General features: G+C 43.7%; 1 protein-coding gene across 1 annotated transcript in view; it reads right to left on the reverse strand.

Annotated features, from left to right (window-relative positions):
* Positions 1 to 12,933, reverse strand: part of EDA2R (ectodysplasin A2 receptor) — a 67,485-nt gene that overhangs the window by 18,773 nt on the left and 35,779 nt on the right. The window contains exons 2-6 of the mRNA XM_082264567.1: positions 10,619 to 10,734; positions 10,398 to 10,508; positions 3,965 to 4,137; positions 659 to 744; positions 402 to 575 (exon numbers count right to left, since the gene is read on the reverse strand). Coding sequence (XP_082120693.1) covers positions 402 to 575; positions 659 to 744; positions 3,965 to 4,137; positions 10,398 to 10,508; positions 10,619 to 10,666 — 592 coding nt within the window. The 5' untranslated portion in view covers positions 10,667 to 10,734. The remainder of the gene's footprint in view (positions 1 to 401; positions 576 to 658; positions 745 to 3,964; positions 4,138 to 10,397; positions 10,509 to 10,618; positions 10,735 to 12,933) is intronic.

A 12,933-nucleotide genomic window follows, 5' to 3' on the forward strand; every position in this document is an offset into this window, starting at 1 on the left:
GTCAATCCATGTCTTTATAAAGCTGGCTTTCAACACAGGGGAACAGCCATAGTGGAAGAGAAAAAAGCTTCCACCAAACTGTTGTATGCTGTAGTAGAAACATCTGAACTCAATCATTTTGGGGGAGGTCAACATACTTTTGACCATGGAGTAGAAGGGATGGTCAGGTGTTGACAAACTTTTGGCTATATAGATTACCCATGATTACCCGCCCTCACAGCAATCTGATAGAGGTGTCTGAACTATACTTTTTATGAACAGATGTTTGTCTAACAAAACTGTTTGTCTGACTCCTAACACTTTTCCACAACAGATACGCTCAATGATATTTATTGTCATAGTGTATAGTAAATCATTCAATTTGTTGTCCCCATGTACTGGAATATGTTTTTGTAACTTACCTCGTTGACATTGGCTCTTGAAGAAACGCCCACAGCAAATAACAGAAAAAGTCACCAAGGTAACCAAAATTAACGCCAGGGCCACCATTATAATCGCCACTAAAATGATAGGATCCCGTGAAGGAAGTGGTGCATCTGTACTGGATGGCTGACCAAAGCCCGGGCTAGGATGACCTAGAAGATCATTATTCACAGTCAACACATACACATTCATATTTCTACTATTCTATTCTAACTAGGTAAGTTAACCAACCTACACTCAGTTACTGTGCGTGGCGTGTGAGATGTACATGGGAAGCATTCCAGCTCCTGAAGTCCTCCAATACGAGTCTTGCTATAGAACCTATATAGACAATATAGACAACATCATGAATGTCTGCACTCACCTCTGTGCAGGGTAAGTTTAAATTCATATTTTGAGGTATTTAAATAATCACACACTTGTAAAGCCACATGTTGGAGTGGAGTGGTTAGGTCATAGCACATTATTATTATGCTAAATCAGGGATTCCCAAACTATGGCCCTGCAGTTGTTCAGGAACTACAATTCCCACCATGCCTAGTCATGTATGTTAATGCAAGAGTTTCTACAATGCCTCATGGGATGTGTAGTTCTGCAACAGCTGGAGGGCCATAGTTTGGGAATCCCTGTGCTAAACAATTTAGCATGATTATAAGTTAAAGTGATTCCAAAGGAAAGATTAAAAAATAAAAATAACATGTTATACAGTATTTACCTGCTCTGTGCAAAGGTTTTGCACAGAGCAGCCCCGATCTTCTTCTTTTTGAGTGCCCTGCCCAAGGTCCTGGCTCCACCCCTCTGCTGAGTGCCCCCAATAGCAAGCCTCTTGCTATGGGGGCACTCGAGCAGGCTCACTTCCGAGCTGCACTCTGGGTGTCCATTCACGCACAGAGCGTAAATTGGCCCCACTCTCTATTCTTTGGCTACAGCAGCTGTAATTGACAGCCAATGGCTCCAGCAAATGTGTAAACCAATGAGAAGAGAGAGACCCAGGAGAGATTCTGCTCTCATGCACATCACTGGATCAAGATGGGGCTGCAGTTCTGCATCTGCACTGGATAAATCTGTCCTGGTACTGCAATAGATAGTAGCCACAGCTTCCAGTGAAGGATTGCTGCCATAGGATGCATTTCATATTTTTTTATGCTTGTACTTTTACCAAGTTGTTGGACCTGTCAGTGCCTACATGTAAGGTATGTATGTGCCCTCTGGTCCAGAAAGCGTGATGGCACCTATTCTGTGATTGGTATCCCTATGGTATTGCAATTTAAAGTTGAACGTCTGTATCCACGGCCCAAAAAAGCACTTGTTTTTTCGCCACCATGCCTACAGAACTCCCATACAGTTCTTTAAGTGGGGTAGGTGGGACTCACCCTTGTGTCCGAAGTACCAAATGCATCAGGGCACTCTGATTCACATGCTATGGAAGTGCCCTAAGCTAGTGCGATATTGTCAGGAAGTGGTCAGCAATCAAAATACTATTTATCAACTGCAATTACGATTAAACCCAGTCACTTGCTTGCTTGGGGGCTTAGATGAAGAGCTATACTGCTCTCCCACATATACAGCCCTAACCAGGTATTGTATCTAGTCAGGAAAATGGTATCTCCCCAGGACCCCATATCTCTACAATCAATGCAAGAAGTTAACACTATGTTTGTTTGAGAAAAACATGTACTGTATATCAGCATAGGAATGTGTCTAACAAACTTTCCAAAAGTTGTAGGGAATGGTTGGAAACTCCTGGGGTGGCTCTGCTTTAGCTGGTTCTTACCAGACTGCTCCAAGTGTAAGCAAAAAGACAGCTGGGATCCATATCATAGATCTTGGAGGGAGACATTGGATGTTGGCAGTGGGTGGATATTGCAGTGAGATCGGTGTATATACTGCATGAGGAGCTGATTATTTGGAAGATAACACACACTTCATAAGTGTTTTTTTGTGTTTTGTTTTTCTTTTCTTTCCTTTTCTTGTTTTATTGGTATACTGTATGTTGATTACTATAATCAATGTGTAGAACCTATACCTTGATTTAATGTACAAGTGTTAAAAACCGGTACAATTTTTTTTTGTTTTTGTAAATTGACCTTGATATTTTTCTGTCCCATATTTTACATTTTTTTTTTACATTGACTGTACCTTTTGAAAATCTGCACAATAAAAATGTATGTTCTGATTAAAAAAAAAAATATTACTGGGCCTAATGCCAAACCCCAACATCATTACATATACTAAATGGCTAAAGGTTTGTGGTCACCTGACCATCACACTTATATGACCCCTGATGAATGAGCGCACATGTCCGGTTGGGACCTTGCGCATGCTCAGAAACGCGTTGTGCATTCTGTTCATTCCAAGCATTCCACAGCTTTCTAGTGACGTGGCCGCATCACTTTTCTCATCTCCACACTGCAGTTTCTGCTCCGGACGCCGATAGAGACAGCCGGCACCCTCCCTCCTTTGACGGACGGACTTATTGTATACTGCCTGAAGCGTGGATAGATGGCACCACCAAGAGGAGCTTTATTCACTTCTTGACGTATTAAAGCCTGAATACCGTGGCATCTTGTGAGTTACTACAGCTATTGTTTATATTTTATAATAAATTGGTCTGCACTTAGAGCGCTTTTCTTTCTGTTTTTTATCACACTTATATAAGGTTGTTGGACATTCAATTCTAAAACCATTGCCATTATTATGGAGTTGGCCCCTTTGTGGCTTCAACATCCTCCACTCTTCAGGAATGGCTTTTCATAAGATTTTGGTGGGTGTCTGTGGTCATTTGTGTCTGTTTGTGAGGTCAAATACTGTTGTTGGATAAGAAGACCTGTCTTGCAATTGGTGCTCCAATTCATTCCAAAGGTGTTTAATAGGGTTGAGGCCAAGCTCATTTGAGTTCCTCCACACCAAACTGGTCCATCCATTTCATTATGGAGTTGGCTTTTTACACAGGGGCACAGTCATGCTGGAACACAAAAGAACCTTCCCCAAGCTGTTACAAAAAGGTTGGAAGCACACAATTGTCAAAAATAGACCTTCCTCTGGATCAACTGCGGGTAAAGGATTGTGTATAAGGGATTGTATGGTTGCCTTTTCTTTACTGTTTGTTGTTTTTTATTGGTTGAGCCAGATGGACTTGTGTCTTTTTTTCAACCTAACTATGTAACTATGTAGCATTTAGGGCCAGTTCACACTACTCCGACTCAAAGTTGCCACGACTTTGGGCGACTTTTAAGTCGCCCATGCAGCACGACTTCATCGCGGTTTGCAAACGACTTCTCATAATAGAAGTCAATGCAAGTCGCTCCGACTTCGCCCAAAAATAGTGCAGGAACCTTTTTCTAAGTCGGAGCGACTTGAGTCGCTCTGATTAGAACGGTTCCATTGCACAGCATGTGAGTAGTGTGAACCGGCTCCAACAGTACCCTTCACTGTAAAAACTTGAACTCAAGCATTTGAAGAGGGTCCATCTACATTTGGTCATATAGTATATTAGGAAATGAATATGCCTGCTCCCTTAGTGTATATTTAGCACACTCACCCTGGTAGACAGTCACCGCACACTGAGTTTGTAGTTGAAGTGCAGTTAGCTTTCAGCACCCGGTTGATAACTACACATGGTAGACATCTAAGACAACGCTGGTGACTGCGATCCTCTTTATACCTCCCAGGTCTACACGCCACACACCGGATGTCTCTTGCACTGCCACAGTCCTGTAAACAAATTTAAAGTTGTGGTAACATTTTATTAGGAGCAATACAAATTAAAATAGTAATCATAACTCCTGTAAAATAAGCCTGTTATAACATTTAAGAAAGCTACCAATGGTACAAGATCTCAGTATATCATTCTAAAGTCTAGATCAGGGGGGCTCCAAACTTTATAAACAAAGGGCCAGTTTACTATCCATCACGCTTTAGGGGGGTCAAACTGTGGCCAGTGGGAGAAGAAAATGTCCTGGCATCATTGGGATTAAACAATTCCCTATCATTGGTATCAGGAGGAGGAAAAGTGCCCATCATTGGTGTCAGTGGGAGATTTAGTGTTCCATCATTGGTATCAGTGGAAGGAATAGTGCCCTATCATTGGTATCAATGGAAGGTACAGCTACCAATCATTGGTATCAGTGGAAGGAATAGTGTCCCATCATTGATGTCAGTGGAAGGAATAGTGTCTCATCATTGGTATCAGTGGAAGGAAAAGTGCCCCATCATTGGTATCAGTGGAAGGAATAGTGTCCCATCATTGATGTCAGTGGAAGGAATAGTGTCTCATCATTGGTATCAGTGGAAGGAAAAGTGCCCCATCATTGGTATCAATGGGAGGAATAGTGCCCTATCATTAGTAAAAGAATATTATCATCGCCAACAATTGGTATCAGTGGTATCAGTGGGAGCAATAGTAGTCCATCATTGGTATCAGTGGGAGAAATAGCGCTCAATCATTAATATCAGTGGAATGAATAGTTTGCCATCATTGGTATCAGTGGGAGGAATAGCGTTCCATCATTGATATCAGTTGAATGAATAGTGTCCCATCATTGGTGTCAGTGGGAGGAATAGTGCCTCATCATTAGTGTCATTGAGAGCAATAGTGCCCCATCACTGGTGTCATTGGGAGCAATAGTGCCCCATTCATTGGTATCAATAGGAGGAATAGTGCTCCATCATTGGTATCAATGGGAGGAATAGTGCCTCATCATTAGTGTCATTGGGAGCAATAGTGCCCCATCACTGGTGTCATTGGGAGCAATAGTGCCCCATTCATTGGTATCGATAGGAGGAATAGTGCTCCATCATTGGTATCAATGGGAGGAACAGTGCCCCATTATTGGTGTCAGTGGAAAAATCAGTGCCCCATTTTAGGTGTCAGTGGGAGGAATAGTGCCCCATCATTGGTATCAATGGTAGGAATAGTGCCCCATTGTTCCATTGTTGGTGTCAGTGGGAGAAATAGTGCCCCACTGTTGCTGACAGTGGGAGGAATAATGCCCCAAAAGATGGGTAAAAGCAAGCAAAGGGCCAAATCCAGCCCCTAGGCCGCAGTTTGGAGACCACTGGTCTAAATCCACAACCAGATAGAAACAAACTCCTGTTTCAATCAACTGTTCGTGAACTTTAGAAAAACTCACAAACCTTTGGACAATCTGAATTTTCAAACCAAACGTCAAATTGAATTCCAAGAGAATCCCAACCAGGTTAAAAAAATGTGTATATATAGTGCAGAATAGTACAGGAAGCTCCTGGCTGATGAGATAATGGTGCCACTAATGAAGGCAGAGTGTCAGCACACAAGAATTTTTGGAAGGAGGTCAGTAGTGGAAACCCTGTATTTTACTCCTGATAGATTTATTTGAACTTCCATTCAAATAAGTAAAGGACTCACTAAATAGTAAAGATGGAATGACAGCCAGGGGTGTGCACTTTAAAAAACAAGTTAGCGATGGCAGCTTGCTTTTTCTCACATATGATTTTGTATTTTTACCTTTAAATGTTTGGTTTAACTTTTTTTCTGAAGTCTTTTCTTTTCTTAAAAATTTTTTTTTGCCAGGACCAGAGATCCCAGCAAGAAACGTAGTACCTATAGTACCTATAGCAGAGAGAGGGAGTATACCCCCTGGGACTGCCCATAGGCGTAGTCAGACTTTTTTTCTGCGTAGTGTCCTACACCTGTAGGGGGCAGTATAACCCAAAGGTTAAAGAGGAAGTAAACCCTCCTCGGGAAGTTGTACCTATAGGTAAGCCTATGTTAAGGCTTACCTATAGGTACTGTAAATATCTCCTAAACATGTACAGTTTAGGAGATATTTACATTTGATGCAGCCAGTGACGTCACTGGCGCATGCGCTCTGAAGGAATGGCAGATCGTGCCGTTCCTTCAGAGCCCTGTGCCGTGACCGTCGGCTCCCGCGCGCGTGCGCGGGAGTGACGTCACCGCGGCTCCGGCCAATCAGATGGCCGGATGCCGCGATCCCGGAAGACGGGCGACTGTACATGTCGCCCGTCATAGAGGTAAGAGAGCGGCGCGGCGAGGGCTCGTTCTAAGGTAAGTATTTGATAATGAGCTAGTATGCGATGCATACTAGCTCATTATGTCTTTATCTTTCAGGATGTAAAGAAAAGAAAAAAAAAAAATATTGGTTTACAACCTCTTTAAGACTATCAGGAGCTGTATCCGTCAATGAACGAAAGAGAAAGAGCAGTTTTGTTAAGCATGTTTCATGCTTAGTTACATATATTTTGAAGAACAGAAAAAAAACCTTCAATGAGATTTGAAAAAGAACATTGATCAAAATTAGAGAACACTTTCAGATACCTCCCAGTTATTGGTGTTATTCTGGCAACTTGTGCTAATTTCTTTCATTTTCTGACAATCCTTTTTAACTGAAAGCCTAACTTTCCAATTTTCACTGACTTTGCAAGATGGTGAGCCGCTCTAAAGTGACTGAAACTCTCCGGCAGCAGGTCATCCAGATGAAGGCCAAAGGGGTGACCCTTTCAGCCATAGCAAGAAAAGTTTGTCCTTCTAAATCTGTGGTCTCTAGAATATTGCATCTTTACAACGTCATAAACTCATTCAAGTCCCCCAAGAAGGCTGGTCGTCCACGAAAGACAATTGCAAGAGAGGACAGGATAATGCGGAGAATCTCAATGGGCAATTGGTTTAACACTGCCACTGCGATTGCTCGCCAGTTTAGCGCTGAACAGAGTTACACACGCGTCGAAATTCGGCCGGGAATTTTTGTCCGACGACCGATCTGCCGATTTTCGGCTTGTTAGTATGATGCTTCCGACAACCGACTCCGACTTTTCGGGCGAAAAAAATCTGGTGTGCAAGCTATAAAATTTTTGTCCTCCATCAAAACACGTCCGATTTTCGTGCAGTCAGTACAGATTTCGACAGGGAAAAATCTTATGAGCAAGACTGGGCATGCTCAGAGAAGAAAGAACACAAAGAAAGCAAACCAACACATGACATCACTTCTGAAGTAGAATTTTGTCGTGCGGGAAAATTTGTGTGCAGTCTAGGCACATTCCAACCAACAGACACCACTCTGGACAAAAGACGGACGACCGGTCGGCGGAAATTCGTTGCGTGTGTACGAGGCTTAAGGCTTCTTTCACACGGTCCGCCTCCGCAGGCGGATCCGTGTTGCTCAGCGGCGATCGCGGATCGATCCCCGCTGAGCCGGGCGGATGACAGCTCCGTCTCCGCTTGCAGAGCGGGGAGGGAGGTGTCTCAGCACCCGCTGCCCTCTATGGGGGATCGGAGGAGAGCGGACCGCATGTCCGCTATCATCAGATCCGCTCCGATTACTGAACGGATGGAAAAATAGGGTTTCCATCCGTCCCGATTTCAGCACAGGATCGGATCCGGATGGCAGCGGGTGTCAGCGGAGGTGACCTCCGCTGACACCCGCTGCCCCATAGAGCTGCACCGCCCGTGTGAAAGAGCCCTAAGGATGTCTCATCATACAGTGTCTCGCCATTTAGGAGAATTTGGACAGAAAGCCCACTCTGCCCCACTCTGCAGTGACCAAACCTCTCATTAGCAGAAAGAGTCAAAAGACTAGACTAACCTTTGCTGAGGACCATGTTGCGTGGACAGAGAAGAACTGGTCCAAAGTTCACTTTAGTAATGAAAGCAAGTTTAACCACTTTACCACCGGAGGATTTTCCTGCTAAAAGACCAGGGTTTTTTTTGCGATTTTTTACTGCGTGACTTTAACGGACAATTGCGCGGTCATGCGACGCTGTACCTAACCGAATTTCACGTCCTTTTTTTCCCACAAACAGAGCTTTCTTTTGGTGGTATTTGATCACCTGTGCGATTTTTTGATCACGCGCTATAAACAAAAAAAGAGCGTAATTTTTGCAAAAACAACAATATTTTTCACTTTTTTTTATATGAAATTCCCCCCAAAAAAAATGTAAAAATCAAAATTTTTTTAAATTTTCGGCCAATTTGTTTTACGCTACCTATGTTTGGTAAAAAAAATCGCAAAAAGCGTATTTTGATTGGTTTGCGCAAAAGTTATCGCGTTTACTAACAAAGGGAAAGATTTTTGTAATTTTTGGTGTTTTTTTTTTTAACGAGTAATGGCGGCGATCTGCGATTTTTTTTTGCGGTACTGCGACATTGCGACGGACAGATCGGACCCTTGACTGACATTTTTGACACTTTTGGGGGTACCAGTGACATTACTGCAGTAATCAGTGCTATATATATGCACTGTTACTGCAAAAATGACACTGGCAGGGAAGGGGTTAACAGTATTGGACAGGGAGGGGTTAAGTGTGTCCTAGGGGCGTGATTCTAACTGTGCAGGGACAGGTCTACTAGTGTAAAAACAAAGATCAACAGTTCTACATAGTAGAACTGTCTGATCTTCACTTTTACACAGGGAGAACTGACAGGCGGCTTGTTTACATAAGCCGCTCTGTCTTTCTCCCGCTGTACCGGCAATCGTAGTGTGACCGGCGGACATCGGGTCCTCTAGTCACACTCCCGCACTCCTCCGTGAACGAGCCGAGGCGGGCGCGCGCCTCAGCGGGCGCGCGCCCGCCCGCTATTGGCTCTAGAAGGAGTGACAGGCGAGCGACGTAGACCTACGTCACTCTGCCTGGCCGGGGCCGACTGCCGCAGTAAATATACTGTGCGCAGTCGGCAACGGGTTAATCTATTTGGGTCCGATGGGAAACATTTTTCATCATCAAACTGGGGAAAGACTGAAACCAAAGTGTGTAAAGAAGTCAGTGAAAGGTGGAGGGGGAAGCGCCATGGTTTCGGGATGTTTTCTGCAACAGAAGTTGGGCCTGTTATACAGCTGCATGGCAGAGTGAATGCAAATAGGTGTCAGAACCTTCTTCGACAATATAGGGTTCCTTTCCTGCGTTCTTCACCCAATCAGCCAGCAATTTTCATGCAGGACAATGCCCCCTGTCACACAGCAAAACGGATAAAGCAGTTCCTTGAAGCTGAAAACACTAAAATAATGAAATGAAATGGCCAACCCAGAGTCCTGATCTAAGCACGATAGAAAGCCTCTGGAAAAACAGTCACCGAACTGTGGAAGAGACTGGAAGAAGAGTGAAACAAAATCACACTAAAGCAGTGCGAGAGACTAGTGATGTCCTGTGGCCGCAGATGTCATTCAAACCAAGGGCCTGTACACTGGCTACTAATTGTTGTAACCTTCAGAAATTTTTGTTGTAATCTCCCTCTGTGCAACAGTCATTGCTGTTTTCTAATTTTGATCATTGTGTTTTCTACAATTGGCTCCCGCAGCTGTCATTCACAGCCAGTGAGCCAATCAGGAGACAGAAGGGGTGGGGCCAAGACCAAGATGTGGCTCCGTAGGTGAATAGACACACAGAGCCATGGCTCGGGAGCGTGCCTGCTTGAGTGCCCCCAGAGCAAGTTGCTTGCTGTGGGGACACCCGGCAGAAGAGAGGAGCCAGGAGCACCGACGTGGGACCCAAAACCATTACACTGAGCAGGTAAATATAACATGTTTGTTATTTATAAACAAAAAACAAGGCTTTAATACCGCTTTAACAGCCCATTCACATTAGCGCGACTTGTCAGGCGACTTGTCAGCCTGACAAGTCGCGGTCGGTCGCGGTCCATTGAGTAGTACAGGACCCGTTCTAATAGGAGCGACACAAGTCGCTCCGACTTAGAAAAAGGGTCCTGTACTACTTTGGGGCGACCTCGGAGCGACTTGCATAGACTTCCATTATGTGAAGTCCCTGCAAGTCGCGCCGAAGTCGCGGTGCACAGCGGTGCACGCGACTTCACAGGTCGCCCCCCGAAGTCGTGTCGCCTCAGTGTGAATCGGCTCTAATGCTCATGGATTTAGAATGCTAAGTCCAACAAGCTCATAACTGTGATGGACTGATCCAGTGTCCAAAATATTTTGGCCATATAGTGTATATACAGTATTATGCAAATTACATTCCAGTAATCTCACCTCAGAAAGCTCCTCGCCCGGCCCACATTGAGTACACGGGACGCAGTTCCCCCGTTCATCTTTATATTCGCCGACTTGACAGTCAGCAACGACTTCACATACCAGGACTAACTGTAACAACATAAGAAATTGCCTGAAACCCCGTTTCATTATTCCTCTAAAGGTATCTAAGACAACATCAAAAAGCACAGTAGTCTACTATCTACTGCATAAAGCCTTACCGTAAATATGAAAAGGATACACATCAGGTATGTGCGTGCCATCATCATGGATGATCTGCAATCACTTTAAAAATAGACTGGCAACTGGCAAACAGCGGGTCTCTAGTTTTCCAACCCTGTAATAAAGAAGGTTATTGTGGAGTCAGTCTGTCTGTATGCAGATATGAAGATGGTAACATGCATGTTTGCATGTGATTGTTCACCTATTTTATTCAAAAAGTCAGTTGAAAAACAAAACTAAAGCAGACGTAGACCCAATCATTGAAAGCTTTAACTGCTTCAGCCCTGGAAGGTTTTTAACCCCTTCACGACCAGGCCATTTTTTTGCTTTTCAGCACTGTGATACTTTACCTGGCAATTGCGCGGTCATGTAATGAGATTTATATAATTTTTTTTCACACAAATAGAGCTTTCTTTTGGTTGTATTTGATCATTGCTGCATTTTTTTTTTTAACCACTTGCCGACTGCCTAACGACGATTTACGTCGGCAGTCAGCCCCCTCACAGGCACAGTGATGTAGTACTACGTCGCTAGCCTGTGAGGCTCTAGGAAGCGAGCGCGCGCCGCTGGAGGCGCGCTCCCGCTCGCTCACAGACGCCCCCCGCACGTGTGAGCGGCAGTCCCAATGTCCGCCGGTCACTCGCGATAGTCGGTTACACCGGGAGAAAGGCAGGCCACTAATGTAAACAAAGCCACCTGTCTTTCTCCCCTGTGTAACAGCACAGATCATACGGTCCTGCTATGTAGGACCGTAGATCTCTGCTGTTACATGAAAAGCCACATCCAATCACAGTTAGAAACACGCCCCTAGGGACACACTTAACCCCTCCTTCTCCAATAAAGTTAACCCCTTCCCTGCCAGTGTCATTTTTACAGTAACAGTGCATATTTTTAGCACTGATTACTGTAGTAATGTCACTGGTACCCACAAAAGTGTCAGTCAAGGGTCCGATCTGTCCGCCGCAATGTCGCAGTCCCGCAAAAAAAAAAAAATCACAGATCGCCGCCATTACTCGTTAAAAAAACCCAATAAAAATTACAAAAATCTTTCCCTTAGTTAGTAAACGCAATAACTTTTGCACAAACCAATCAAAATACGCTTTTTGCGATTTTTTATACCAAACATATGTAGCAGAAAACAAATTGGCCTAAAATGTTAAAACATTTAGATTTTTACATTTTTTGGGGGGAATTTGTGAAAAGTATTGTTATTTTTGCAAAATTGTCGCTTTTATTTTGTTTATAGCGCATGATCAAAATATCGCACAGGTGATCAAATACCACCTAAAGAAAGCTCTATTTGTGGGAAAAAAAAGGATGTCAATTTAATTTGGGTACAGCGTCGCACGACCGTGCAATTGTCTGTTAAAATCAAGCAGTGCCGAATCGCAAAAGAGGCCCTGGTCAGGAAGGGGGTAAAATCTTCCGGGGCTTAAGTGGTTAACTATTATTATATAATGGGAATAAGACCGATAAGGTTAAAACCCCTTTCATTTTTTTTTCCATCTGCATCCCATTGGAGAGATTTCCCTTCACTTCCTGTCCGATAGCCAAAAGAGACAGTGAGGTCAAATACCTAGTTGTCACCAGAACTAGTGTCCCCATTGGAAGATTTCCCCTCTATTCCTGTTCTGGTGACGATCCAAAATTTTCTTACACTTTCAGTGGTACAATAATACCTTGGTTTGCAGACATTATTTGTTCCAGCAACATGTTTGTAATCCTAAACACTTGTATATCAAAGTGAATTTCCCCATAAGAAATAGGAAACTCAGATGATTCGTTCCACAACCACTTATTGGTATAAATAAAGCTATGCTGCTATCATATCTAGTACAGTACTGTTTTAGTATGCCATACCATTACGTGTCCCTGTGCTGATTAAAAAAAGATGCTGATTTCTACCTATACAGTACAGTACTGCATCAGAGCGTCTTCCAGCACTCACGTGACTCGGCTCTATGCTCCTCTCCTCAACGGCTGACATCAGCGAGAGTGCTCAGCCCCGCCCGCCGGGGGGAGCAGAGAAACGAGGAGTCACGTGAGCGCCGGGAGATGCTCTGATATTAGGTATAATCTGCATTTTTTTATACAGCACAGGCATTAGGACACATATGTTATGTAACAGAGGGAATGCATGCTTATACTTTACTAAACCACTTTAGCATTGCTAAACCACTTTAACATTGTGAGTGTAATACTGTTTGTATATCAAGACAGCGCTCAAATATCAAGGCAAAATTAAAAGAAAAATGCTGCTCTTTCAAAATGTTCGTAAACCAGGTTACTCGCAAACCAAAGTAGTACTGTAATG

This window comes from Pelophylax lessonae (assembly GCF_965119305.1).
Source record: "Pelophylax lessonae genome assembly, chromosome: 7".
Lineage (NCBI taxonomy): Eukaryota > Metazoa > Chordata > Amphibia > Anura > Ranidae > Pelophylax > Pelophylax lessonae.